This window comes from Vombatus ursinus, unplaced genomic scaffold (assembly GCF_900497805.2).
Source record: "Vombatus ursinus unplaced genomic scaffold, bare-nosed wombat genome assembly UNPS02014818.1, whole genome shotgun sequence".
Lineage (NCBI taxonomy): Eukaryota > Metazoa > Chordata > Mammalia > Diprotodontia > Vombatidae > Vombatus > Vombatus ursinus.
The window spans coordinates 3,337,625-3,365,337 of record NW_020954596.1 but is presented as its reverse complement, the minus strand read 5'-3'; the positions used below and the strand labels follow the sequence as shown (position 1 = coordinate 3,365,337).

Genomic DNA, 27,713 nt, shown 5'->3' with positions numbered 1-27,713 from the left:
TCTTGGCCCAGCCTTCACCTCCCCAAGGCCTACTTTGGTCCTTTGCCCTGTCTGCTTTTGGCCTGCATGCGCTTGTCCGTAAGTCCCATGTGTGCTGTGTTGTGATTTCCTTGCCTGATCACCTTGGGACACACTAATGCTGCATGAGGGTCTTGCTTTGAGCCCTTGGAACTACTTGCTGGGGGGAAGGGGCTTGCTTTGAAGGGTGGTCATGGTATACAGTGTGCTGGATTCCTGGTTTAGGGATCTGCAATTGCAACTTCTCTCCTCTGTGACTTTATCCCAGCTGGGCTCTATTCCATCTCACTGCAGGGACCTTGAACTGAGCAAAGAAGGGGAACAACACCTCTCGTTTGTCTTCCCCAAACCTGGGGAAAGGAGGTGGCTTCTCTCTAGAAGTAGCCTAGGGCTTCTGAGGAAAATGAGGGTCCCTTTCCCTGCTTCAGGCCAGGGGGATTCAATGGGAGCGATTGGAAGCATGGTGGGGTGCCTCTTCTGCCAAAATTTCTTCTTAAGCCCCTCAAAGCCCTGGGTAAAAGGATGGGAGTTACCCATGGAGGACATTATCATGGAGATTAATTAAGTTTGCTGTTTTTGCAGGATGTCCTTTGTGCCTGTCCTAGTTGGGTGAAGGGTGGGAGGAAGTGATCTCTTTGTGGATGGGGGAATTTTAATCTCCTTAATTAATTGTGTATCATAGGAACTAGTGTTCTTGGGACCCTGAAGGGAGGGGGGCTTTGAATGTATATGTTTGTGTATGAAAGAGAGACACAAAGAGGAGGAGGGGAGGACACTGTTCCTGGGTGGGGCAGGGAAAGTGGTGGGAAACGCTGTGTATATGTGAGAAAAACCGAGGCTCTGTGTGCACCACAAACAAAGGAGGGAAGAATGTGTGCATGGACATGGGAGTGCAAGAGGGGTGACGCTAAAAAACAGGAGGGAAGATTGTGAGAGACACACACAGAGGGAGAGGATGGTATGTGTTTGTGATTCACAGAAGGGGAGACTATGTATATAATGACAGAGACAGATGTAGAGGGAGACTTTGTATGTGTGACACAGGAGGGGAAACTGTGTGTGTGTGTGTGAGTGTGTGTGACAGAGACAGAGATGGGGAGGGGTCGAGGAGGACAGACAGAGACCAAGAGACACATGATACACAGTGAAGATAAGACTGTAATGAGATAGAGACAGACACACAAAGAAGAGGGAAGACTGGAATGTGTAAGTGGCAGATGGAGATAACTGTGATGGAGGCATGTCAGTCTCCTTCTGTAGCCTCTTCTATCCTAAGAGCCCTGGCCCTCCAGCCCCTAAGGGAAAGACTCCTTCCCAGCTCTTGTCCTCCATCTGTGACTGAATCCTGAGGGTTATGATCTTGTAGGGATGGGCGGTCCAGAGGGAGGAGCCTCGGGAGTACTGGGTGTTGCTAGGTGACTGAGGAGCCATCTCCCTCCCCCACCCCCACCCGAGTCTTGGAGGGCGGGTCCGATGACATCACGAGGAGCTGGAATCCAGGGCTGGGTGCAGCTGGTCAGAAGCTGAGATCGTGGGATCTGGATTTACCTAGGATGGAGAGCTGGGCCAGGCTCTACTCCTGATCTCTGCACAGAGCTGCAAAAGGACAGGGTGGGGGTGGGGGTGGGCCTTGGGGCCATGGAGCCCTAGAGTTTGTAGCTATTTGGAGGCTGCACAGCAACTGGGGCTGGGAAGATGAGGCTGCATTGTTGGAATTTGATGCGCTAACCTCCTCTTTCCGCTGGTCCCCTTCTGCCCGGCCTGCCTCTCTCACTCCCCCCCACCCCCCCATTCTCCATCCTCCCACCATCTCTCTGTCCTTTCTCCGGCCATCTTTCCTCGCTCCCTCTTCCTACCCCTGATTCCTCAATCCCTCTGTCTGTTTCTGTGTCTCTGTCTTTGGTTTTCTGCAATGATGAGACAGGCACCGACCACCCGAAAGGTACTCACTCCCTCTCCCACTGGCCCTGGCCTTGGGTACTGTGGTTACCTAGGGGTCGGCATTGCTGCTGCTGCTGCTACTGCTGTTGCTGCTGCTGCCGCCGCTCGCCGCCACCACCACCACCGCTGCTGCAAGTTACTGGCTCCGTCAGCCTGCCATGGGGAGGGGAGGTTTTTGGGGAGAAAGGGGGGGGATTGGGCATCACCTGTCACCTCCATTTTCAGCTGGCTTTGGCTTTCATTGGGCTTTGTGAATCTGTGTGTCCTGGGGGTTGTTGTCCTTCATGAGTGTATGGGGCTGGGCATCAGTCTAGGGGCTGCTGTTGCTGTTGCTATTGCTGTTTGCTTTAAGAAAGTTGCCTGTGATGGGGGAGCCTAGGTAGGGGACTGCTTTAGGCCTTCTATAGGAGCTTGCTTGGGTTAGATTCTTACCCTGGATGTTATAATTGGCTTTAGGGGCTTCCTTCTTTCTTCCAGTTGCCAATTTTAGTGGGGGTGCTGCCTTGCTTGACGAGGGAGATGAGGTTCTTGTTCATCCTCTGTGACCCTGAATTGTAGAAATTGGGGGATAGTCAGAAAGAAGTGCTTCTTTGGCTCTAGAGGCCCTTAGGAACAGGCTTCTAGCTGGGGTCTAATCTGGGGTGGGGGGAGAGTAGAGACACTTACGGAAAGAAAGAATTTGGAAATAGAATTGTCATATGCCACCCTCCTGGTGAGATTTGGGTTTAATATTTAATCTTCCATTTCTAATGATTGGGTTTGGTTTAGGGGAAGAGCCCCTTTACATATACTCCGTTTTCTCTTTACCTTCTCCTTCTTTCCCCATCTGTTTCCCCCTCCCTCCTAAATTCTGCAGTTGAGGCCACCTTGCTGAGCTCAGGGCTTCTGGCTAATTTAATATTTATGGTCTTGATACCTGAGCCCTCTGTGTTGGGGGGGGTTTGATGGGACCTTGAGGGGGCAGGTTGTTCTGCTCTAGTCACTAGAGACCCTGAGACAAATATCCCAGGGCCGTACCTCAGCAGACCTAATTTCTAGAGGGCCTCTCCGGCCCCTGACCCCTGTAGCTTGGCAAAAGGAAGAGAAGGACACTGGTAGGCTCCAAGATCTGTGGCTAGAGTCAGAGAGGAGTTGGTCTCCATTACTGAGGGCAAGTACAGATAGCTAGGTCTTCGGGGACCTGGTTGGCCTCTGAGGCCTCCTTCACCACCTGCTGCCTCTGTTCCCCTGTGGCTGGATGAGGTTACTGAGGAAACCGGGTCCTTTAGAGAAAACCAGCTGGCCAGAGCTGGGGCTCCTTGGTCTGCCGTGTTGGGAGAGGGGAGGACTTGGAACACATCTGGGGACCGAGGGGGAAGGCGGTATTCCTTGGGGGAGGAGCAGGGAGAGGGGAGTTGGTCATCTAACAGAGGCCCTGTCCCTGTTTCCTCTCCACTCTCTTCACTGTTCCTGCCGCTGTCTGTCTCTGCTCCTGTCTCTTGCTCTCCTGAATATCTCTTCTCCTCTGGCTCTGCCTCCTGTTTCCTGGCCAGACTACCACCCGCCGGCCCAAGGTGAGAGAGAACAAGAGGGCTCTTCTGGGGTCCGTGTGTGTGTGTGTGTGTGTGTGTGTGTGTACATGTACGTATGGACAGACATTGTGTATGCATGCATTTATGCTCTACCTGCACATATGTTTATACCCATAATAGCATGTGATTAGGAGATAAGGCACTTGCAACAACAACTGAGGACATTTAATAGGTATGTTGCCCACCAAAACTGAGCCTCAGTTTCCTTATCTGTAAAATGATGTTGGAAAAATGATCTCTAAGATTTCTTTAAATTCTGACAAAATATAAATCTATTTCTGAGATAACTGACATTCAGAGTTGTAGAGGAAACAGTGATCGCTCATTCAGGACCTAGAATTAATTGGGGCATACTTCTGGAAGAGGAGTCTTTGGGATGGGCAGCCAGGGTGCTTTTTTACCTTGTTTGTGTCATGGACTCCTTTGGCAGCCTGCTGAAGCAGCTATCAGAGGAATGCTTTTAAACCCATACAATAAAATACATAGGATTACAAAGGAAGTTGAAGTTGTCAAAATATATTCAGACAGACAAATTCATGGATCCCAGCTTAGGAACGCCTGGTCTAGACAAGAAAGGGAAAAGGACGTGGCTGTTTTAAGAAGCCTTTACAGGCTATCAGGAGTGGAGAGATAGCTGTCCTCATGTACAGTCATGTGTCTCTATTTCCCTGTGTGTCTCTCTGTGTGACTAGGGGTATGTGTCTCTTGGGCCTTGAGAAGTTCTTGTGGGGAGGGGAGGGAGGGTTGGCTCTCCTTCCTGATGCTGTCCTCAAAAGATAGGGATGGGCTCTCTATGTGTACTTATGACTTACCCTACATTCCTGTAGTGCATGCTTGTGTGTGATAGTCCATGACCCAGCCTATTGGTCCATGTGTGACAGCATCTCTCGTATATCTGTATAGATATCATCATGTGACTTGTGTCTCTGTGGCAAAGCTCAAATATCTATGTGTGGCCCAGTGCTGGTGTCAGTGACTATGTGTGTTTTTGTGTTTAGTGATTCATATACAGGAAGGAAGGAATCCCCTATTTGCCTCCCCTACCCTGGTGTGCCACTGGTTTTGAGGCTCCCTTCCTAGGTGAATGGGATGCCCTGTGGCTTCTTCCTGTCCTTCTCTTCTCCCTGCCTGGCACAAAGCAAGTAGCCCTTGCCTGAGCTAGTTGGGCTCCTGTTCACAATAATTGATCACTATTTGAGTACTAGGAAAATGGCACCAGGGAACCCAGCGCCCAACCCAGATCTGAAAGACCTGAATCTAATATGGCTAAATTTGATAGGTGTAGATGAAAGCCCTGTAGTGGAGTTCAGGAGATTGACTTCACAAGGGCAGGATGAGGGAGGCCTGGCTAGATGACCTGAAACAGATTGGACAGTTTTGCTGGACTCCAAGGGCACTATGAACCAGAACTGGTATGGTAGCCAAAAAGCCCAACTTGATCTTAGACTCCTTGCTTAATATCCAGAATGAGGGACATTTGATGGCTCTGCTGTCCTCTTTTCTGGCCAGACTCCATTTGGATTACTGTGTTCACTTTGAGGTGTCACATTTTAGGAAACATGTTGATAAGCTAGAGCTTGTCCAGAAGAGGGAGACTAGGATGGTGAGGGGACTGGAGACCATGACATATGCTGATTGGTTGACATAATTGAGGATATTTAGTCAAATATATGTTTAATCCCCTACTGTGTGCCAGGCACTGTGTTACATATTGGGGATACAAAACCCAAAACAAACAAACCCCAAAACTCTCCATTATATTCTCTTGAAATAAAACATGTACTAACAAGCAAATACAAAATAAATTCAGATCAGTCTTGCAGTCTTGGGTTGGGAGGGTCACCTGCGGAGATCAGGCAAGGTAGATGTGGCTTGCACTTGATCTGGGTTTCAAGTGGTGGGGTGAGGAGGAACATGTACCTCTAAGCATGAGGGACAGACAGCCCATGTAAAGGCATGGAAGTGGGAGAGAGAGCATCATGTACACAGGTAGGCCAGTTTGGCTAGAACAGTGTATAAAAGGGTTAAATGTAATTAGCTTAGGTAGTGTGGTGACAGATTGTGAAAGACTTTCAATGTCCAGCAGAGGAATTTGCATTTCATTTAGAGGCAACAGGGAGCCAGTGAAGCTTTTTGATAATAGAGGTTTTAGAACCTTTTGGTCTAGTTTAAGTTGGGGAGTAACGTGTTCAGACCTATCCTTTAGAAATACCAGTTTGGCAGCTATATGGAGGATATCTTGGAGCAGGGAGGGGATAGATGCAGGGAGGACAACTAGGAGCCTGCTAAGATGGCCCAAGCCAGAGATGCTGGGGGCATAAACTAGGATGGTGGTCCTGTGAACAGAGAAGGGGACCGGTATGAGAGATGTTGTGGAGGTAGAATCCACATGACTTGATAACTAATTGGATATAAGGTTAGGGAGAATGAAGAGTGTAGGATGACTCTTAGGTTTCGAACCTAGGTGACTAGAAGGGTAGTGGTGTTCACAGAAATAGGAAGTTCTGAAGAGGAAGATGGGTCACAACTTCTGTTTTAGATGAGTAAAGTTTGAGATGCTTTTACTTCAAGGTGATGATATCTAGCAGGCATTTGGTGATGTAGATGAGTTCAAAAAAGAGATAAGGGCTTGATAATGAGATTTGGGAATCAGCTATTTAGAAATGAACTGTGGAAGCTGATGAAGGCATGGAGAGAGTATGGAAATTGAAGAGAAGGATCAGGACAGAGCACTGAACTACACCCTCCAGAGGAGTCAGGACGTTGATGATAATCTTGCAGAGGAGGCCAAGGAGTGGTAAGACTGGTGGGAGAACTAGCAGAGATTATCCAGGAAGCAAAGAGTGGTCAAGAGCATCAGAACACACAGAGCGATCAAGAAGAATGAGGACTGAGAATAGGTCATTGAGTTTAGCAACAAAGAGATCATTGGTGACCTTGGAGAGGAGTTACAATTGATGACTCTGCTGTCCTCTCTTCTGGCCAGACTCCATTGGGATTGAAAAATAAATGACAAGGGATTTAAAAACTGTATGGGAGGTGGAAAAGGGGAGGTAACAAATGTAGACATGCTTTTCTGTCAGTTTGGTTATGAAATGAAGGCTGTAAGATAATAGCTTAAGTAGGGTCAAGTGAAGGTTTCTTAAGGATAGGGGATATGGGAGAGCTGGGTACATTGGTAGTCAGCAGAAAAAGAGCCAGTAGATAAAATAGTGAAAACTAGAGCATGGGCATATGTTTGAAGAGGCAGGCTCCTGAAGGATACAGGAAGGGATGAGATCAAGGGCATGAATATTATGGTCGAGCTTGACAAAGAGCAGGCCCGTCTCTTCTCTGAGATTGGAGCAAAGTGAAAACTTTGGAGAAGACATGTTTCTCATCTTCAAGTATTTTACAGAACCCGATAATCTCAGAGCTAGAAGAGACCTTAGAAACTCCCCATTCCCACTGTCCCTAAATAATCCCTTCTACAATGTACCTAACAAGTGGTCATCCATTTCTTGCTTGAGGACCACCAGTGAGAGGGAGCCCACTACCTTTTGAGGTGGCCCATTCCACTTGGAGATAGCTCTGAAATGTTAAGGAATTTTTCTTATATCCCTCCTAAATCTGCCTTTTTGCAACTTGCATTCATTGCTTATAATACTGCCCTCTAGGGCCATGAAGAACAAGCATCATCTTTCTACATTCCAGCTCTTCAGATCCTTGAAGATGTCTACCATGTCCCACCTAAGCATGCCCCATTCCTTCAACTGATCCCCATATGTCATAGACTCAGAGGTCTTTCACCACTACTGGATAATCTTAAGCTTTTATCATTCTCCTTCCTAAAATGTGGAGGCCAGGATTAAATGTAATATTTCAAGTATTTGTGATCTTCCTAGTTCTGGTCACAGCTTTCTTAATACTGCCAAAGATTTCATTAACTTTTTTGGCCGCCACATTGTGCTGTCGACTCATGTTGATCTTGTGGTCCACCAGAACCCCTAGATCTTTTTTAGATGAATTGTTATTTAATGATGCCTTCTAATCTTGTACTAGTAAAGTTTATTTTTTGAATCCAAGTATCAGACTTTATATTTATTTCTTTAAATTTTAAGTTACTAGATTCAGGCCAATGTTGAGATCTTTTTGGATCCTGAATCTATCACTCAGAGTTTTAGCTATCCCTTCCAGCTTTGTGTCATTTACTAATTAGATAAGAATGCCATCTGTGTTTTTATGTAAGTCATTAATTAGTTAGGACCAAGCATAGATCTCCGGGACATACTGTTGAAGAAGTCCTTCCAAGGTGATATGACAACGTTAATGATTGCACTTTGAATCCAGTTAGTCAATTAGATCTCAGTCCAGCTAATTGACGTGTCATCAAGCCTCTTTTTCTCTATTTGGCCAAGAACTGCAGAAAAGAGTTTGTCACTGTTTTACTGAAATCTGGGTCCCTGTGCCTTTCTTTGTACTGGCTGTCCCCCTTGCCTGGCATGATCTTACTCCTCCCATCTCTGCCTCTTAGTGTCCCTGGTTTCCTTCAGAAGTCAGCTCAAGCACCACCTTGAAGCTGTTTCTGATCTCCATTCCTTCCCTCAGACGCTAATGTCCTCCCTCCCCTTCATTTTATGTAAGTTTAATATATACTTAAATATGAACATGCCTCCCCTGGTAGAAGGTTCACTCCTGCAGGTAGGGACTGTTTTGTTTTTGCTTTTGTATCTCCAGCATTCATCACAGTGCCTCACACATAGGTGTATAATAAACGGTTGTTGATAAATTGATAGGCAAACTATATAGCTACATCATGCTCATGATCTATCAGTCTAGTAGCCCTGTCAAAAAAGGAGGTGGGATTAATCTGGTGTGCCCCTATAGACGTGACCATGCTCCTTTCTCTATACATTAATAACCATTCATTTCAGAAGAAGTAGAATTTTGCTAGAAATTGGAACCAAGTTCACAGCCTGTAGATAGCAGTCTCTATTCTCTTCTCCTTTTTGAAAATTGAGACATTTGTTCTTTTCTAGGACTGCAGCTCCTCTGCTGTTTTTCAGGACTTTCAGAGGTCATTGATCAGCACATACATGGGCCAGTTTTTACAGTATTCCAAGATGTAGTTCATTTGGCCTTGGTGACTCGCACTCATCCAGAGCTGGATTTTAGCTTCCTGTTAGCCTTCTTCTGTCAAGACCTTTCTGATCCAACAGACCATTGTGGAAGAGGGATTAGACTTCGTTTTGGCATCAGGGCAGGACTTAGAGTAATGGGTGACAGTTTTCAGAGAGGCAGACTTCAGTTTACTGCTCACCCTCTGCCTGAAAGTGGAATGGCTGCCTTGGGAGGGAATGAGTTCTCCTATCACTAGAGTTTTTTGGATGGAGGCTGAGTGACCATTTATCAGGAGGTAGTAATATTCAGGTATGGGTTGGACTAGAGGATCTTTGAGGTCCCTTCCAATACTCAGATGCTTCAGTTTTGTCTCTGTGGGTGACTGTGTGCGTGTGTGGCTATGTCCGCTTATGTTTGTGACTCATTGAATATCCTTATGACTCAGCATGTATTGTGTCTGTCTGTCTATCTGTCTGTCTGATTGACTGTGATGTGAGTTGGCTTAAGAGAAAAGATTATATATTAGACCCAAGGGCTAACGGAGGAGTCAAAAGTCCATCTCTATGGAAGATAAAGTTTGCCCTGAAAGGAAAAATTACATATACCCATCAGCTGTGCCTCTGCCAGGACAGCCTTCTTCCTCCCCATTGGAGTGTTTCTTGTGTGGCGGGAGGAGCATTGAGCCTAGGAAGGGGGGGGACCCTAATACTCCAAGATGGGGTGAGGCCTTTACTGATCTCAGCTAGAGAGGCTGAGAAATTGTTCTAGCACGTACTTTTAAGTTTTGGGGGAAGAAGAAGTTTGTGACTAGATGAGATGATGCCTGGCGCACTTCATTGGTCTTCATGGGGGAGAAAGGAAGGATGTACTAGGTTAAATTAGATAGCCAAGGACTTAGAATCAGAAGGCCCATTTTCAAGTCCTAGCCACTAGGACTAATCCCAGCCTCTCTAGGCCTCAGTTCCTCTATCTGTAAAATGGGGTCTATTTAATACCTATACTACCTACCTCATAAGGATGATGTGAAGAAATCTTGAAGTGCTACAGATATGTGAGCTATTATCATAATAGCTGAGTATCTAGCCAGTGAAAGCAGGCCAAGCCCCTGAGTGCCTCAGAGGTCTACAGTTCATCCCTGTGCTCTGACCTCAGCCAGGAGGCTCTAAAATCAAACCACCGACCCCCACACTAATTACTAAGACAACAGTGAGGGCCTTGTCCTTCTGCCGCTGCGCCCCCCCCCCCCTTTTAGGAGACAAGCTAAGAGTTTGAACATGGTCAGGAAAGCTTGGCTAAAGGTAGAAGAAGGGCTGAGACTTGGGCTTGATTTTGATCCTGCCCTTTAAGGAAGAGGGCATCAGCTGAGTGAGCCATCATTGCTCCCCAGCTGCCAGCGGCCTCTGTCAGAGCTGGTGTGGGTGGGGGAAGATTGTGGGACCCCTGTGGGACAGCTCTCAGGGTCTTAAGTCGAACTGTCATACTTCTTTTCCTTACCCTATTCCAGCTCCTTCCTTTTTTCCCTTTTTATTCTGTCTCCCAGACTTCTGAGTGAGACTGCCTTTCTCTCTGTAAACTTTACAGTGGATTTCTCTTTGACCTGATGACCTATGTCTCTTTTTCTCTTTCCTTCCACACCAACGCAGCCTGCCCGTCCTACCAGCTCAGGGGCATCAGGGGCTGGTGGCCCAGCAGGCCCCTCAGGTTCAGCCTCTGCCTCAGCCTCCACTGGGGAGATGAGCAGCAGTGAACCCAGCACCCCAGCGCAGACACCCTTGGCAGCCCCCATCATCCCCACGCCCTCGCTCACCTCCCCTGGGGCAGCTCCCCCATTGCCTTCGCCCTCCAAGGTAAGGCCTGATGCACAGGAGGAAACTGTTCTACGGAGGGAGCCAGGAGTTTCTCCAGGTCCTGTAGAAGCCCAGAGCTGGCTTTAGGTGACCTTGGATCCAGCGATTTCCTGCTACTGTTGGCTTGTAGTTCCCCTCCTCCACCTCAGCATGTTGGTAGCCCTCAACCCTGTGGCGGTTTCCTTCCCAGATGTTTGTATGTGAGAAAAGGAGAACAAGGAGCCCATTCCTCGTCTCAGGAGGTTGGGACCGTATAGGACCCTCTTCCCTCCCGCTGAGGGGGGTACATGACACCTCCTGCCATCTCTGATTCCCCTGGGGATCTCCTGTCAAGAGGAGAGACTGCGAGTCTGCGCTCCTTCCCCGAAAAGGGGTTTGCTACACACCTGGCATCCCGTCCCTCCCCCTCCAGGCCAGAGCGCTGGGTGGAGGGGGCACCCCCAATGACGGGAGCCTGGGGCTTCTTCCCAGGAAGAGGAAGGGCTGCGGGCGCAGGTATGCGACCTGGAGGAGAAGCTGGAGACCCTGAGGCTGAAGCGTGCAGAGGACAAGGTGAAGCTGAAAGAACTTGAGAAGCACAAGATCCAGCTGGAGCAGGTGCAAGAATGGAAGAGCAAGATGCAGGAGCAGCAGGCAGAGCTGCAGCGAAAGCTCAAAGAGGCCCGGAAGGTGAGGGCAGGACGATGGCACGGAGGGACGGGCGGGCTCGGGAGCAGAGGGAGCCGGGGCCTGGGCCGGAGCGTGCCGGGCACCTCCGACCTGGCGCAGCACCCCGTCTGCTTCCCAGGAAGCAAAAGACGCCCTGGAGGCAAAAGAACGCTACATGGAGGAGATGGCTGACACCGCCGATGCCATAGAGATGGCCACTCTGGACAAGGAGATGGCTGAGGAGCGCGCGGAGTCCTTGCAGCAGGAGGTGGAGGCTCTGAAGGAGCGCGTGGAGGAGCTCACCACCGACCTGGAGATCCTCAAGGCGGAAATCGAAGAGAAGGGTAAAGGGGGCGCCTCCCCAGGAGGCGGGGTTCTGAAAAGCGGAGCCGCGGGCCGGAGGCAGGGAAGGTAGGAGGGGGGCGGCGATGCCGGCTGGGGCGGGCAGTGAGTGGCCTCTGTTCTCCCTCAGGCTCTGACGGGGCCGCGTCCAGTTACCAGCTCAAGCAGCTGGAGGAGCAGAATGCCCGGCTGAAGGACGCCTTGGTGAGGTAGGCCTGCTGTGTTACTCTGGTCTCTCTCTCCCCCCTGCCACATCTTTGGGTGCCCTTGCTTCTGATGCTTTGTGTAATGCCCCCTCCCCCCCCAGAATGCGGGACCTCTCTGCCTCAGAGAAGCAAGAGCATGTCAAACTGCAGAAGCTCATGGAGAAGAAGAACGTGGAGCTGGAGGCCCTGAGGCAGCAGCGTGAGCGCCTTCAGGAGGAGCTGGGCCAGGCCGAGCGCACCATCGATGAGCTCAAGGAGCAGGTGTGGGGGCAGCCGGGCCGAAAAGGGCTCAGATTGAGGGCTAGAAGAGGGTCCTCACTTGTCCAGTGAGGCGGAAGGTTCAGGAACTTACCCACGGTCACACAGAGAGTACGTGGCCCTCGATCCAGTGATCTTTCCACAGCACCATGATGCTTTGGGTGCACCAGCACCAGCACTCCGCTCTGAGCCCTCATTTCAGTCCTACGGGCTTTTTTTGTTGTTTCTGTGTTTGGTGCCCAGCTCGAGCACAGGACCCTTCACATAGGAGGGACTTGACAAATGGGTGCTGAAATCAGGTGAATGGAGCGCTTGTAGTGGACAGCACACAGGGGCAGGCACTTGGGGCGGGGGGGCTGGGGGGAGGAGAATCCAGATGGCCAGAGAAGAGCAAACCTGGACACGTGCGATTACAGAAGTGTCTGTAACTCCCCCTACAACGCTTACAGGTAGATGCAGCCCTGGGAGCAGAAGAGATGGTGGAGACGCTGACAGACAGGAACCTGAACCTGGAGGAGAAAGTTCGGGAGCTGCGGGAGACTGTGGGAGACTTGGTGAGACTTCTGCTCTGCCCAGCCCCCAACCTCTGAGGGAAGCTTGGGGCCTTTCCTCGGTTTCAGCTTCCTGTTCCCATCTCCATCTGGACACTGCCGAAGGAGCTGGTGAAAAGGAAGCCTCCTGCTCCGACCTTGCCCACTGATCACTGAGGGTGACTTTAAGGAGCTCGTCCTTGATTCCCTGCTGACCCCAAACCGTGAAGGGGGACATCTGGGAGGGAATCCCCCAAGACCATCTCTGGCCCATGACCCTTATTGCTCCACACTGCCTCTGTCGCACAGGAAGCTATCAATGAGATGAATGATGAGCTGCAGGAGAATGCCCGGGAGACTGAGCTTGAGCTTCGGGAGCAGCTGGACATGGCAGGCGCCCGTGTGAGAGAGGCCCAGAAGCGTGTAGAGGCTGCTCAGGAGACGGTGGCTGACTACCAGCAGACTATAAAGAAATACCGACAGCTGACGGCCCATCTGCAGGTAGCTCCCGCTGTCCCCACACACGCCCACACACCTGAGGGTACTATGGGAACCACCAGGTTCCTTCTGTTTCTCCCGGAGCCCCCTGATCACTCCTTGTTCAGTCTGTCCCTGCTCCCCCAGGATGTGAATCGGGAGCTGACTAATCAACAAGAGGCTTCGGTGGAGAGGCAGCAGCAGCCGCCCCCTGAGACCTTTGACTTCAAGATTAAGTTTGCTGAGACCAAGGCCCATGCTAAGGTTTGTGTTGGAGCTGGGGGTGAAGGATGCTTACTGTTGATGGCGCGCTGTGGGGCCATGAGGACCAAGGGCTGGCCTGGGGTTGGCAACTAGAGGAATTTGACTGTATTTTGTGTACTTTGTATTCAGAGTAGCCTTGGCCCCTGGGACCTAGGGGTGACACATGGCTGTTTTGGATGGACTTGGGGTTAGGGTAGGCCCTGGCACGGGAAGGCTTATGGGTTCCTAAACCCTTGCTTGGTGGTGCTGTCGCCCTCTAGGCCATTGAGATGGAGCTGAGGCAAATGGAAGTGGCCCAGGCCAATAGGCATGTATCCTTGCTTACGGCCTTCATGCCAGACAGCTTCCTGAGGCCTGGTGGAGATCATGACTGTGTCCTTGTTCTGCTGCTCATCCCTCGCCTTGTTTGTAAGGTAGGCCCTGGCACACATCCTTCATACTCTCACATGCACACCCAAGTTCTGCTCCTGCCTTTGTGCTTTGGGTGCCCCGAACCAGAACCCTGGGAACCTTCTTTGTTTGTGCCTCGACCCTGAGCCCAGGGAGTGCCCTTGGTGCTGAGCCTCACATCCCTTGTACTTCTCTGACAGGCAGAGCTAATCAGAAAGCAGGCCCAGGAGAAGTTTGATCTGACTGAGAACTGTGCGGGGCGACCAGGGCTTCGAGGGGCTCCTGGGGAGCAGCTCAGCTTTGCTGCTGGCCTGGTGTACTCACTGAGCCTCCTGCAGGCCACACTCCATCGATATGAGCAGTGAGTAACCCCTACGCCACTAGGCACTGGCTACCTGTCTCCCTCTCTCCTGTATCAGCAAAAACTGCAGTGTAAACTTAAGTGGAGTGCTCTACCCTTCATCTCAACTGGTGACTGCAGTACCCTTCGTTAGGAGCCCCAGTTGCACGTGCTGCCCCTCACCCTCTGCAACTCCAACACTAGTTTCTTGTGACTAAGAGCTCACCAGGAGATTGAATGCCCTGGGCCTCTCTCGTGTGACTGTGGTCTTACTGCTGGTCCTGCTCTTTTCCACAGTGCCCTGGCTCAGTGCAGTGTGGATGTCTACAAGAAGGTTGGTAGTCTGTACCCCGAGATGAGTGCCCATGAGCGTTCCTTGGACTTCCTCATTGAGCTGCTGCACAAGGACCAGCTGGATGAGACGGTCAATGTGGAGCCCCTCACCAAGGCCATCAAATACTACCAGGTATGGTGAACAGCCCAAGGAGGGACGGAATACATGGTTGGGATGGCATCAAGATCCAGCTGATGGCTGCAGCTCCCTTGGTCCTAATGGCCATGAGTCAGCCCTCATGATATCTCTTTAACAGAGGAGAGGTATGACTTCAGTTTGTGTCTCAGGAAATAACGTTGTCAGCAAGTGGAGAATGCATTGAAGGACAGAAGGGTCTTAGAAGATCCATTAGGAGGGTTGTTGTAAGAATCTAGGCAGGGAGCAAAGGGGAGCCCATATTAAGGTGGTGGCAGCGGTGTGGAGAGGAGATGTGAGAATGAGGCTTTAGGCAGGTCGGGGAGCAGTGGGGTGAGATGAAGGGGCAGCATTTGAATAGCTTCTCCTAGGGGCAGACTATACCCTCGGGACCTGGGGGTAGGAGGTGATGTCCCTTGCGATGAGACTGAAAGGGAGAGTTTCCCATGACTCCCTCTCCCCCACTCTCCTTTTGAATTGATAGGGAAGAGGTAGGGAATTGGTAGGGAGAGCACAGGTGTGGAGGTGAGCAGGTACATTGCTGTATGTCCAGGAGAGAGAGGGGGGAGGAAACTGGCCTGGTTAGAGAGGATGGCTCATAGAACTACAGAGTGTCAAGAGATAGGCCCTTAGAGGTCATCTCCAACCATTTTACAGATGAAGAAACTGAGGCCCAGAGTAGGGAAGTGAATTGACCAAGGTCATACTAGTTACTAGCTAGTTAGCATGGATGTCAAAATAAATATGGGATGGAGAGCTCAGGGCCCAGAAATCTGAAAAAGTCAGAAGTACCAGCGGGTATTGCTGACTGAAAAATAGCTTGTTTTCTCAAAAAGATACTGATGTATTCTGTTTTTATATTGTTTAGTTTCTCTCTATATCTCTCACTCTTCTTCCTCCTAGAGAGCTATCCCTTATAATAATTAATTTTTTAAAAAAGAGGAAGAGAAAAAAATTGAGAAGGCCAATTTGTACATTAGAAAAATTGACATTCTGTGCAGTTTACCACAATGGGGGACCATAATCTCTGCAAAGGAGTGGAAGGAAGTGCTTTTTCTATCTCTTCTTCAGAGTCAAGTCCGTTCTTTGTAATGTCAGAACGCCCGGTTTGATGGTGTGATGGTCGCTCTTTGCACGTCCACTGTTGTTGTTCTTGTGTCTGCTGTTCTCGTGTCTGCCTCTTCACGCTTCTGTGTCCATCATGCTCTCTTTCCTACAGTATAGTCATACTCCATTGCATTCATGTTCCACCATTTGTTTAGCCTTTTTCCCGGTCCACGGACATCTGCTTTGTTCCCAGTTCTTTGCTGACACAAAAAATGCTGCTATTGATATTTTGGTGGATGTGGAGCCTTTCTTCCTGTCAGTGATTTCTTCAGAGTATAATCCTTGCAGTGGATACTCTGTGGACATTGTAGCCACTTCATTTGTGTCATTTCAAACTGCTTTCCAGAATGGTCCTAGCACAACAATACAGTCGTGTGCCTCTCTTTCCCCATCCCCTTCAGACTTCTCTCATCTTTGTCATCTTTATCCATCTGGACAGTGTAAGGTGACGCCTCAGGGTCTGAGCTGCTTGTTTTCATGATGACTGGCAGATGGTTTTGCACAGCTGTCATCTGGTCCTCATAATAGTCCTGCGGGAACCAGATAGTGTCAGGGACCTGCCCAAGGTCCCATGGGACATAAAGCACGCAGTCTTCTGCTTCCTAAAGCAGATGGCCTCTTCTGTGGTTTCACTGTCTTTCTCTTCTGGAAGACTTTGAGGTCCCACAGCATTGTGGCTCTAATGGAAAAAGAGGGCTCTGTGGAGGCCTCAGTCAGTTCTTAGGGGAGAGAGCATCGTCAGCAGGCCCCAGGAGACTCCTCTCTTCTAAGGCATCTTGTTAGCAGGATGGGGGGGTCCAGCGCTTTGTGGGAAGGGAGCCTCATCTTTGGCTGTCTTCTCTGAATTCATGCAGGCCCCCCTCATTGCTGGGACATATTCTCTTCCTCCAGGAAGCCTGCTGCACTTCGAAATGACTCTCCCTTCTTGACTCCTCCACTGCTTCTGCTTGCTCTGCAGGCCCTTGCCACAATCTAACCTCTATTACAACAGTCTGCAGAAAGGTTCCTACAGGAAAGCATTGAGACGAAGCTGGAGAGGGAGGGAGGGCTTAATAGAATTCCAGCCTGAGGAGTAAGTGTCCACACTGCAGCCAGGTGGCACAGTGGATAGAGCACTGGGCCCAGAGTCAGGAAGTCCCAAGTCCAAATCCCACCTCAGACACTTAATAGAATGTGTGATCATGGACTAGTCACTTAACCTCTATCTGCCTCAGTTTCCTCAGCTGTAAAATGGGAATAATAGTAGCGCCTAACTTCCAGGGTGGTTATGAAGATAAGATGACATAATATTTGTAAAGCTCTTAGCATAGTGCCTGGCACATAGTGGGTGCTTAATAATTTATTTCCTTTCTCTCTCTCTCCCACCTTGTTCCATAATTTACACAAGAGCTGGAGATAAGAGGGAGCCAGGGTCATTTTCACTGGGTCTTGGGTGATGGGACGAAAAAGGATAATAAGCGGAAGCCTGACCCCAGTGCTGAGCTTGTCTGATGTTCTTCCTTAGCACCTGTATAGCATCCATCTGACTGAGCAGCCTGAGGACTGCACTGTGCAGCTGGCTGACCACATCAAGGTGAGGGCCTCAAGCAGGTGCTGGTCAGAGAGAGGGCGGGAAGGGACTGAAGCAGCCTCCTCCGAAAGGAGCCCCCTCTGCAGACATTCCCCCCTCCCCCTCCCTGTGGCCAGCACAGCTGGAGGTGAGAGCTGGGGAGCCTGTGAGGCTGACAGTAACCCTGGGGGGACAGAAAGGAAGAGTAGTCTGTGCACTCATGGGCTGCATCTGGTATCTTCACAGTTCACCCAGAGTGCACTGGACTGCATGGCTGTGGAGGTGGGGAGGCTTCATGCCTTTCTGCAGGTGAGTTGTAGACCCTGGGCTCCTCTTTCCTGCATTCCCCATGTTCAGACTCACTCCTGCCCTTTCCCTCCCCTCAACTTGGCTTTCCCTTCTGTACTCCTCCCTCACCCCTCATCAAGCCCTCCTCCCTTCTTCACTTCCCCCTCCTTTCTTATTGTTTAATGGATTCCTTCTCCCCTGTTAGTGCTGACTTTATATCCTCTCTGCATCCAGGGTGGGCAGCAGGCCTCAGACTTGTCCCTTCTGCTCCGGGACCTGGAAACATCCTGCAGTGACATCCGACAGTTCTGCAAGAAGATCCGCAGACGGATGCCGGGGACAGATGCACCTGGGATCCCGGCTGCTCTTGGTTTTGGGCCTCAGGTCTGGGCAGGTGGAGGTGTGCTGGGATGCAGGGAGGCAGAGATAACAAAGGGATGTGACACCTGCTGCTGCTGGCATTGTGGTGGGGCTGGGAGGTCGAGTGGGACAGGACCTCCCTGACCTGCTCCCCCTTCTCCACCCTACTTTGCTCCAGGTGTCAGATACCCTTCTGGATTGTCGAAAGCATCTGACGTGGGTGGTGGCAGTGCTACAGGAGGTCGCTGCTGCAGCTGCACAGCTCATCGCTCCCCTGGCTGAGAACGAGGGTCTGCCCTCTGGCACCCTGGAAGAGTTGGCCTTCAAGGCAGGGGAGCAGGTAGAAATGGACTGCCTGGGCTAGGTGTCAGGAGTTGTGGTTGTGAAATGAGGAGGTTGGGGAAGGAGGGAGGAGAAGAGCTGGGTGAGGGGAGCTGGTGATGGCGCCCAAAAAGGGTCTGACAAAATGGCTCCGGGCTCCCGACAGATCTATGGGTCTCCATCAAGCAGCCCCTATGAGTGCCTTCGACAGTCCTGCAGCATCCTCATTGCCACCATGAACAAGCTGGCCACAGCTATGCAGGAGGGAGAATATGATGCAGAGAGGCCCCCCAGCAGGGTAGGCCAAGAGGGGCCTGGTGGGGTGTGAGGAGCACCCAGGGCGGCCCTGGGCAAGGCTGGGGCAGGAAGAGGCTGAAGTCCCCACTGGTTGGTGGTGAGGGAATGGCCATTGCCTCCGTCTTCCTAGGGGCTGGAAGGAGGGGTAGAAAGCACAGCAGCAGGTGGAAGGGGAGAGGTCCCAGTGATGGCTGGGGAACAGTGCTGTGGCCCTGGGGATCCTCACCCCACCCTCTTCCCCGTAGCCTCCTCCCTCCGAACTTCGGGCTGCTGCCCTTCGTGCAGAGATCACTGATGCTGAGGGGCTGGGGCTCAAGCTGGAGGACCGGGAGACTGTCATTAAGGAACTGAAGAAGTCCCTGAAGATCAAGGTGGGCCCAGCAGCCGGGGCCTGGTCGAGGCCTGGGTGAGGGAAGGCGGTACAGTCAGGTGTCTTGGGAGCGCAGGCCTCCACGGGCACCGTCTGTGCTGGGTTTTGGACACAAGCACTGGGGGTTCAGGGAGGGAGGGGACAGCCGAGCTGACCCTGTGGCCTCCAGGGAGAAGAGCTGAGCGAGGCCAACGTGCGCCTGAGTCTCCTGGAGAAGAAGCTGGACAGCGCGGCCAAGGACGCGGACGAGAGGATCGAAAAGGTGCAGAGTCGCCTGGAGGAAACTCAGGCCCTGCTGCGGAAGAAGGAGAAGTACGTTGGCCCCCCCGCCTTTGGGCTTCTCCACGCACATGCACGCCTCCCTCCTTGGGGTCTCCGGGGGGGCTGGCATGCCGCGCCCTGGGCACCTGCTGGGGTGCCATGGGCTCCGTGTGTGTCTCACAGAGAGTTTGAGGAGACGATGGACACCCTCCAGGCAGACATTGACCAGCTGGAGGCTGAGAAACTGGAACTGAAGCAGCGCCTGAGCAGCCAGTCCAAAAGGACGATCGAGGGGCTGCGAGGAGCGCCCCCCTCGGGCATCGCCACCCTCGTCTCTGGCATCACTGGTGGTGAGCAGTGGGCAGGAGGCTGGGGCGGAGGTCCTAGGGGCTTGGACCATGGAAGGAGGAGCAGGGAGGTGGCCCTACCTCTCCCACAGATTCCAGCACGTTCTGGGCTTTCTCTGATGTGCGTTGAGTTAGAACTTGAAGGAATCTTGCAAGCCAGCTAGTCCACCCCGCCATTACTCAGATGAGGCAAGTGAGGCCCAGAGGGGGAACGGCAGTTATGCAGGGAGTGAGGAGTAGAGGCAGGATTTGAATACAGGTCCCCTGGTTCTGAATCCATCTCCCTGCATTAAACCATGCTGGAGCGAGGGTGCTTCAGGTTTTGGACATTCGGCTATCCTGCTGTCTATCCTGTCTTTCTTCTCCTTGCCCTGAACAAAGGGCCTGCCTGCTCTTGGTGCCTGTCCAGGCAGGCTGAGCTGATCTGGGCCCCCCCACCCTGTTTCCCCTCCTGAGCATCCCCATTCCTGCTGTCCAGTTCCTTAGCTTGCCACCAGCTCCCCTTAGGGCCGTTGTTATCCTACCTATCCAAACTCTTGACCCTCCCTGTGGTTCTCTCAGTGCCCTGGATCCATCTGCAGAGGCCTTGTTATGCTAAAGCTAGGCCTCCCCTTCCCTCTTGGTCCTCCCCAGCCTGGGCAGCTGTATGTGGAGGGGAACAGGTTGGGGAGGGGAAGAGAAGATTTCCAAGTCACCTTGTCATTACCTCCTTAAAATATAGAGGAATATATGTGGAAGCCAAAGCCCAAGGGCCTTCTATGGGGAACAGGGCCCCTTTACCAGGAAACCCTGGGGAGAGCGTGGAGGCCTCCTTAGTTATGGGAACATAAGGGCAACTCAAAGACTGTGGTACATAAGCTAGGGCATAAACCTGCACCTGAGGACTGTGGATTCAGGCCCCTGCTCCTTTCCTTGCACCTTGAAACACAGACGCCCTGTCACATGTGTGTCTCTTCTTTCCTCTCTCCCCTTCCCCATGGGCTGGCCTGGCCACAGAAGAACAGCAGCGAGGTATAGACCTTACCTGGATGCTGATGGGGGTCGGGGGGTAGTGCCTGACTTCCCTCTCTTTGGGGATTCGGGGCTGGTAGGGCAGTGGTCAGTGTTAGTGGGCGTGGGCTTGGGGCAGTGAAGATGGGGGAACTGAAAGGCTGGGGACTGAGCAGGGGGTGAGCCCTGAGATCCTTGTGCACTTGTGAGGGCTCTCCCGGTGTCTCTCCCCACAGGAGGGGCTGCAGGGCAGCCTCTGGCAAATGTCCCAGGCCCTGGGCCGGTGAAGGACTCCCCGCTGCTGCTCCAGCAGATTTCAGCCATGAGGCTGCACATCTCCCAGCTCCAGCATGAGAACAGCACCCTTAAGGTATGGGACCAGGAGGAACTAGATGGGGCAAGGAGTAGGAGCCTAGCCCTGGACTGGCTGATGGAGAATGGGAGGGGAGGATGTGATCTGAGGGAGAAAGGCCCCTCTGGGCTGGTTTGGGCTGATAGGAGCAGCTTCCTTCCCTGCCCCCTCCCCTCATCTCATCTCTCTTCTCTTCCTGGTCCCAGGGAGCCCAGATGAAGGCAGCACTGGCAGCTCTGCCTCCCCTGCATGTGGCCAAGCTCACACCCAGAGTCCGGGAAGGCCCAGATAGCGAACTAGCAGGTGGAACTTTGTATCGGAAAACTAGCCAGCTGCTGGACACGCTTCATCAGCTCAGCACATGCACACGGGTGATAGATATCACAAGGGCTAGCCCTGGTAAGAACTCAGCCTTCCCATTTTGTTCCCTGGGTCTAGGGTACTCAAGCACCCCCCTGCACTGAAAGAAGTCTTGCTTGGGGGCCATCCTTCTACCCTAGTGCTTCTCTGTGCCCTACATCTCTTCTCTCTTCTCCCACCCTCACCCGGTCTGTGGGTCTCACCAGCTTCTTTCTCCCCTTCCAGCTGCAAAGAGCCCTGGGGCCCAGCTTCTGGAGCAGCTTGCCCAGCTCCAATCCCTGAGTGACACCATCGACAAACTGCAGGTTAGAGCACCCTCCCAACGCCCTGCTCCCCATGTCTCAACAGTACTTTTGGCGATCCCTGAGCCAGATTATTTCTGCCAATACCAAGGTCCCCACTTCCTGGGTGCTTAGACCTTGGGACTGGCCTTGGCACTGCCTTCAAGAAGCACTCAAGTCTGGCTGAGGAGGCATGAGTCAATGTACGATCAGAACAGACAAGAAAGTAAGGAGAACCTAGGCCCCTTTCCCCCCAGCCCTGGGTAAAGGGAAGCCTCAGAAAAGATAAGACTTGAGCTGTCCGTGAGAGGGAAGGCTTGTAAGCTGGTGGCTTCTTGTTTCTGTCCCCCGTAATCTGTGGTCCCCGTTTCTTGCCCACAGGATGAGGTGATGAAGGAGACTGTGTCTCAGCGCCCAGGAGCCACCGTCCCCACTGACTTTGCCACTTTCCCCTCATCTGCCTTCCTTAGGGTAAGGGTGAAGTAGGGCACAGAGATTGGGGGGAGAGAGGGAGCGTGAGGATCCTCCAGCACCTCAGTATGCCTGCCTGTCCCTGACTGGGCACATTGTCTTCTTTCCTTCCCTCCCAGGCCAAGGAAGAGAAACGAGAAGACACTGTATATGTGGGCAAAGTGACCTTCCCCTGCTCCGCTGGCCTTGGGCAGCGACACCGGCTGGTGCTGACCCACGAACAGCTGCACCGGCTCCACGGCCGCCTCATCTCCTAGCTCCCTCTGCCTCTCTGTACTCCTTTTCGTGTTTCCTTGACACCCTGAGGGTTCTGCCTGCTGCTGTGTCATCTCACCTTCCCACAGACATGTCCCAGATGAGAATATCACTACTTGTGTAAAGCCATAACGCTAGCCCTCTCCCATCCCCTACTTGTGGCTCCCCCAGCCCCTGGCCTTAGCTGCTCCCTCCTTTGGGGGTAGTAGGGGGAAGGAGTGGGGTTGGCTTGGCCCAGGGGAGGAGTGCTCAGCCCCAGCATCGGGCATCATCCCCTCAATAAAGCAGCTTCTTCCTCAGCACTATATGCATGGTGTTGGTGGTAGAAGGCAGGGGTGGGAGCCAAAGGGATGGCTGTGTGCAGACACTGGGACCAAGCAAGTCCCCCACAGTGCCTCAGAGGGCAGCAGCTTTCACTCTTTCCTTCTGGCAGCCAAGGGTCTGAGACAGGAGAGAAGGGGAGGCCGTCTACTTGAGCGTCCACATTCATGACCAGGTGTGCCCAGTGGATGGTAGCCGTTAGAGCTGAGAAGGCTCTTTAGAGATTGTTGTGGCCAACCCCTGCATTTTTAGCATCACATTCATTAGGTGCCTTGTGCATTAGGCTGAGCATTCAAAGAATGACCGAAGACATAACATGGTGGGGTGGTAGGTCATTCGTATTTGCGGAGGGCGAAGCGGTCCTCAGACCAACCCAGGGCCCTGTAGGTAGTGGGAGGGTGAGAAGCTCTATTTTATTTGGATACCAACCTTATGCTCATTCCCTCCACTCCAGCCAACAGAACTGTCCATGCTTTCTTCTCCCTACATTCCTACTCTAGGCAGCAAGAATAAAATCTCCCCATATGACCTATCCAAGGTGCTGAAGGCCATCCCCTGGATCCCTATTCCTTTGTAGACAACAGTCTCGACAGTGGCTTTATACTGCTTGTGTCAGACTCAAATAGAAGCAGGTCGGGTGTGTTACCCCCACAAATTAACATTATCCACGTTGTATTTTATTTTTATTTATTTTGTTGAACATTTCCCAATTATGTTTTAATCTGGTTCTGGTGGGACTGGGTAGTTCGGAGCAGTTTGATACCTGTACAACACACACACACACACACACCCATGCAGCTTGTCATTCTTTGCTTCTCTCATGGTTTTGATTCTTGAGAGACTGTGGTGATGTATGATTTCTAGCCATGCAAATCAGTGGGAAAACATGGGTGTTAACATGAAGATGGGCTGAAGTGGCAGGAATCAGCCTGGGATTACTGAGAGCATTATATCGTTTTCTGCTCATTATGTAGCCTGCTCACCTCCTCTTGTTCACTTTAGTCCCAGGTCACTGCCTGTCTGTCATACCTGTCCAAGATGTGTGTGTATGCATACACACAAATATTGTATGAACGCATGCACGATATAAGTATATATACACATGTGTATGAACATGTATGTGCACATGGCTATACTTGGGCACACTTGGAAATGTGTATGTACGTATGTGTGCATAAACATATCTCACAAACGGGTGTGTGTGTGTGCATGTATAGGTATATACATGTGTATTTATGTGGTGCAGTTTTAAGCCTTCTTAATGTTGCACCAAGACATTTTTGGGACCCTCCACATATGTTCTGATGGACTGACTCCAAGGGCTACCTATGGATCTGCATGCCATGATATGGGCAGCGAATGAATGGAAAAAGCATTTGTTGAGCACAAAGCACTGGGGGCCCACGTAGAAAAAGCAAGAGTCTTTGTTCTTAAGATCTCACATTCTGGTGGGGGAGATCACACACAGATTTTAGCTGCGAGTCAGATGGAAAGGGACCCTGGTGCTTGAAGTGCAGAAGCAAAGTGGGTGGTCATGCTTTTTCTTTCATAATGTCATTTCTGCTGGTAAAATAATCTGTTTGTGATGCCAAAGCATTTGGTGGTGAGGACTTTATTTTCTGAGTGTTAGTTGTGGCTTGTGAGGAGTTGAGCCTACTGCACCCACGAGAACAGATGGCAAGTTGCCCAAGGGTTGCTTCATAGCACAGATGATGGCTTTGGGGGATGGTCTGCAAGCAGGATCAGGGGGCTGCCACTCACTTTGGGGCTTATCTGCCCATTGGTGGCAATTGGTCTTCATGGCGGGCCCTTTCTTCACAATGACTGGGAATGCTTCATTCTTCATCCACTTGATTTTCCAATGGCTGATTTAAGTAACTGGATCTTGTAGAGTCAGTAATGATAGCTAGAAATTATATAGCATTTTAATGTTTGCCAAGTGCTTTGTATTATCTCATTTGATCCTCACAATGACCCTGTGAAGTAGGTGCTATTATACCCATTTTACAGATGTGGAAACTGAGGTAAACAGCTTAAGTGACTGTCCAAGGTCACACAACTGTTAGGTTTCTGAGGTAGGATTTGAATTCAGGTCTTGACTCCAGGCCCAGTGGTCTGTCCACTGTCTCATAAATGCCTTAAAACTATATGACATTTACTTAGCACTGAATATTGTGAAGTATTTTATATTCATCATCTTTTGGTTCTCTCAGTAACATTGTAGGTGGTGTTACCTCCATTTTATGGATGAGCCAACTGAGACTTAGAAAGTTTGTGACTTTCCCAAGGTCCCACAGCTAGTAATTGCCAGAAGTGGGATTTGAATTCTTGTTCTTCAATGAGCATTCTATCCACTCTACCAGATAACCACTAACGTTGATAGGATGATGTCATTGAGACGATGCCATCTTTAAACCTAAACTTCCAGAGAACCTCGCTAGCTATAGTAAGTCCCTCTTCCATTCAGAACTTTGCTGAGGACATCTTCCAGGATGCTGGTGAATACCTCTGGGGAGCATATGCCCCCTGTGCTTCCATCAACAAGCATTTATTAAGCACCTATGTGTGTCAGGCACTGGAGATAGGAATACAAATGTGAGACAGTTCCTACCCTAATGGAGGTTATATTGTCTTATGGGACTACAACATACAGATAAGCAAATACAGGAAATATACAAAATAAGTGATGGTTGGGAATGCCAGTAACAGTTGGGGGAACCAGGAAAGGTCTCTCTTGTGTTGAGCCCTGAAAGGTGCTAGGGGTCCTAAGAGGCAGAAGTGAGAAGGCAGAGCCTTTTGGGCAGAGGGGAGAGCCTGTGTAAACTTAGGGGAGTAGGAGGTGGGACGTCATGATTGGGGCACATCAACCAGGCTACTGCGTATGAAGCATAAAGTATATTAGAAGTCATGTCTAATCAGCCTGCAAAGAGAGGTTGGAGCCAGACGCTGGAGGGCTTTGTGTGTCAAATGCTACTTGTGGAGATCAGAGGATCTCTGAACAAAGTTATCTCTGGAGTTGCATCTGTTAAGATATTTTGTATTTTAACATGCTGCTGCCAAAGTAATATTTTTCAAGCATAGGTCTGATTCCATTAGTCCCCAACTCATCTTGTCTGGTATTTAGAACCAACCCTTCACAACCTGGTTCTAATCTACCTTTCCAGCCTTATACTCACCTTATTTATCCAGCCAAACTAAAATTTTATCTCCAGAACAGATTTCCTCTGAAGGATATGTTTAGGGTTAAAAACAAAACAAAATACAACCACCTGTTTTTATAGATGAGGAAACTGAGAGGGACTTGCCTAGGATCGTAGCTATTCATTCATAGGTCGGATATAAAACTGACTTCAAGCCTACTAGTGGCTGCTGCGATTTCTCCTTTTGTCTAAGCTAACACAAGGCTGGAGTTTTTCAAAAAGAGAAACACATATCAGCAACCAGAGAGAGAGGGAGAGTTGGCAGGGGGCAAGTTGGAAGTCAGTATGCTGGTGGAGGCCCATTGGCCCTGGCTAGCTTCAGCTGCCTAACCTGGTGGGGTCCTGACTACAAAGTCCCCTTTTCAATCCGTGGGGTTCTACCTCCCCACTTCTCAACAGGCAGAGTTCAGGATGCACTCTACACCTAGCTCAGGGGCTATCAACTAAAGGGAAAGATGCAAGGCCATGCCTGGAAGAGGAAATGAGTTTCCCTTCCCTTCCCCCAGTGTCAGATGATTGGCTAAAAGGGTTATTAGTTACAGGTACCTTGGGAGCAGTCTGCGTACTGATCACGAGCAAGTTGAAAGAAGGCACTGGGGCTGTTGACATTAGTTTGGTTGATCCCCTGACTGTCCGCTTGAGCCGCTTTTGCCACATGACCCAGGTGGGTGGGAGTTACTACAAAGGTCCTAGATCCTTTTTTTTCTTCTTTTTTAAAAATACAAATTTACTGGAAGTCTTGGCCTGCCCCTGAGATGATGCTATGCCTAGAAAGGAGATATGCAACCTCACACTTGGTGAACCCCCTTCTTTGAGCTCAGTTACTGTCTGTGGCATGATATGAAAAAGAGAGACTCTCTCTTCCCTCATTCACCCCAAGTTTATGGGCCCACAGTCCAGCCATAAGCTTGTGATCTCTCACCCACTTATGAAATGTGGAAATATATGGATATACATATATGCATATATATGTATATACACATGAGTTTCAATTTATAATTTTCTAGTGATGAATCTATCATGTAAACAGCCAAGTTAAAATTTTATTTTTAAATTAAGCATTTATTTTTTTTAATCTCCCTCCCCTCTATGCCCTCTTATTACAAACTCTTATAACAAATATGTAGAGTCAAACAAAACAAATTCCCAAATGATCCATGTCCAAAAATGTCTCATTTTGCATACTGATTCCTTGATCTCTCTGTCTGGGAGTGGGTAGCATTCTTCATCAGTGATATTCTGGAATCACGATTATAGAAGTTGGTCAGAATTCTTAAGTCTTTAAAATTTGTTAATTCTAAACATATTTGTATGAATTGTCCTAGTTCTGATCAATTCACCCAGGGTCAATTCATGTAAGTCTTCCCAGATTTCTCTGAAATTCATTTCATTATTTCCTATAGCACAGTACTGTTCCATTACCTTCATCTATCATAATTTATTGAGCCATTTCCTAATTGATGAGTATTCTAACCCTTCCCCCATACACACCCATACCTCGTTTCCAGCTTTTTGTCATCACAAAAAGAGCTGCTATATTTTTGTAAATATAGGACCTTTTCCTCTTTCTTTTTTTAAATCTTTTTAGGATATAAGTCTAACAGAAGTCAATAATTAAGGGATATTTTTACCAATAGGTTATACTGATGAAGTTTGGCCAGCATACTAATGTGCTTGATTTAAATAAAATCTTATAAAAAGTAGCAATTGCACAAGCAAATTGCATTTTAACCAGCAATTTTTTCCTGCCAAAGGATCTGCTTTAAGACTTTGGAGTGCACAACTAATATGGCCTATCTCCTTCACCATTAAGATCCTCTTCAAAAGGCTTGTAACAGTTGTGTGCTTTCCACTGATAAGGCTAGGGGAAAGGGGCCTTTACTTCTTAGTTCAGGGACTGAGGAAAAACCAATTCCTTCTCAGTCCTTTTCATGATGTGGCTGTCCTTCCCATCTCCTTATACAGTGTGTACTGTATAAATACTGGCTGAGTGAATGAATGATTCTTTGCAGATTAATGAGTCACTGTCCAACATATCCAGTCTGTCTTCATATAACCTGTCTTATGGCACCCCTCCCTCAGTCTTTCTGGCTCTTCTGGCACATGCAGAGGTCACAGGATCCCAGTGTTACAGGTACCATATATTGGTCAAGGGGAAAGGAATGATTTTGGGGCTTACGTT

The 27,713-nt window shown here is 50.1% G+C and overlaps 1 protein-coding gene across 5 annotated transcripts in view; it reads left to right on the top strand.

Moving 5' to 3' along the window:
• Nucleotides 1-22,990, top strand: part of DCTN1 (dynactin subunit 1) — a 40,738-nt gene extending 17,748 nt beyond the window's left edge. For 4 of the 5 annotated variants that reach the window (XM_027836154.1, XM_027836153.1, XM_027836152.1 and 1 more), the window contains exons 5-28: nucleotides 10,274-10,477; nucleotides 10,949-11,146; nucleotides 11,265-11,469; nucleotides 11,598-11,676; nucleotides 11,775-11,934; nucleotides 12,381-12,485; nucleotides 12,771-12,962; nucleotides 13,086-13,202; nucleotides 13,463-13,615; nucleotides 13,793-13,953; nucleotides 14,230-14,398; nucleotides 17,013-17,081; nucleotides 17,304-17,366; nucleotides 17,580-17,729; nucleotides 17,884-18,045; nucleotides 18,193-18,324; nucleotides 18,569-18,694; nucleotides 18,863-19,005; nucleotides 19,138-19,304; nucleotides 20,528-20,661; nucleotides 20,850-21,042; nucleotides 21,229-21,308; nucleotides 21,666-21,755; nucleotides 21,875-22,990. In XM_027836154.1, the coding sequence (XP_027691955.1) occupies nucleotides 10,274-10,477; nucleotides 10,949-11,146; nucleotides 11,265-11,469; nucleotides 11,598-11,676; nucleotides 11,775-11,934; nucleotides 12,381-12,485; nucleotides 12,771-12,962; nucleotides 13,086-13,202; nucleotides 13,463-13,615; nucleotides 13,793-13,953; nucleotides 14,230-14,398; nucleotides 17,013-17,081; nucleotides 17,304-17,366; nucleotides 17,580-17,729; nucleotides 17,884-18,045; nucleotides 18,193-18,324; nucleotides 18,569-18,694; nucleotides 18,863-19,005; nucleotides 19,138-19,304; nucleotides 20,528-20,661; nucleotides 20,850-21,042; nucleotides 21,229-21,308; nucleotides 21,666-21,755; nucleotides 21,875-22,012 (3,390 nt within the window). In that variant the 3' untranslated portion in view covers nucleotides 22,013-22,990. Of the gene's footprint in view, nucleotides 1-10,273; nucleotides 10,478-10,948; nucleotides 11,147-11,264; nucleotides 11,470-11,597; nucleotides 11,677-11,774; nucleotides 11,935-12,380; nucleotides 12,486-12,770; nucleotides 12,963-13,085; nucleotides 13,203-13,462; nucleotides 13,616-13,792; nucleotides 13,954-14,229; nucleotides 14,399-17,012; nucleotides 17,082-17,303; nucleotides 17,367-17,579; nucleotides 17,730-17,883; nucleotides 18,046-18,192; nucleotides 18,325-18,568; nucleotides 18,695-18,862; nucleotides 19,006-19,137; nucleotides 19,305-20,297; nucleotides 20,369-20,527; nucleotides 20,662-20,849; nucleotides 21,043-21,228; nucleotides 21,309-21,665; nucleotides 21,756-21,874 lie in introns of those variants that run through there. The other variant, XM_027836156.1, reaches the window with a different exon arrangement.
• The last annotated feature ends 4,723 nt before the right edge of the window (nucleotides 22,991-27,713 follow it).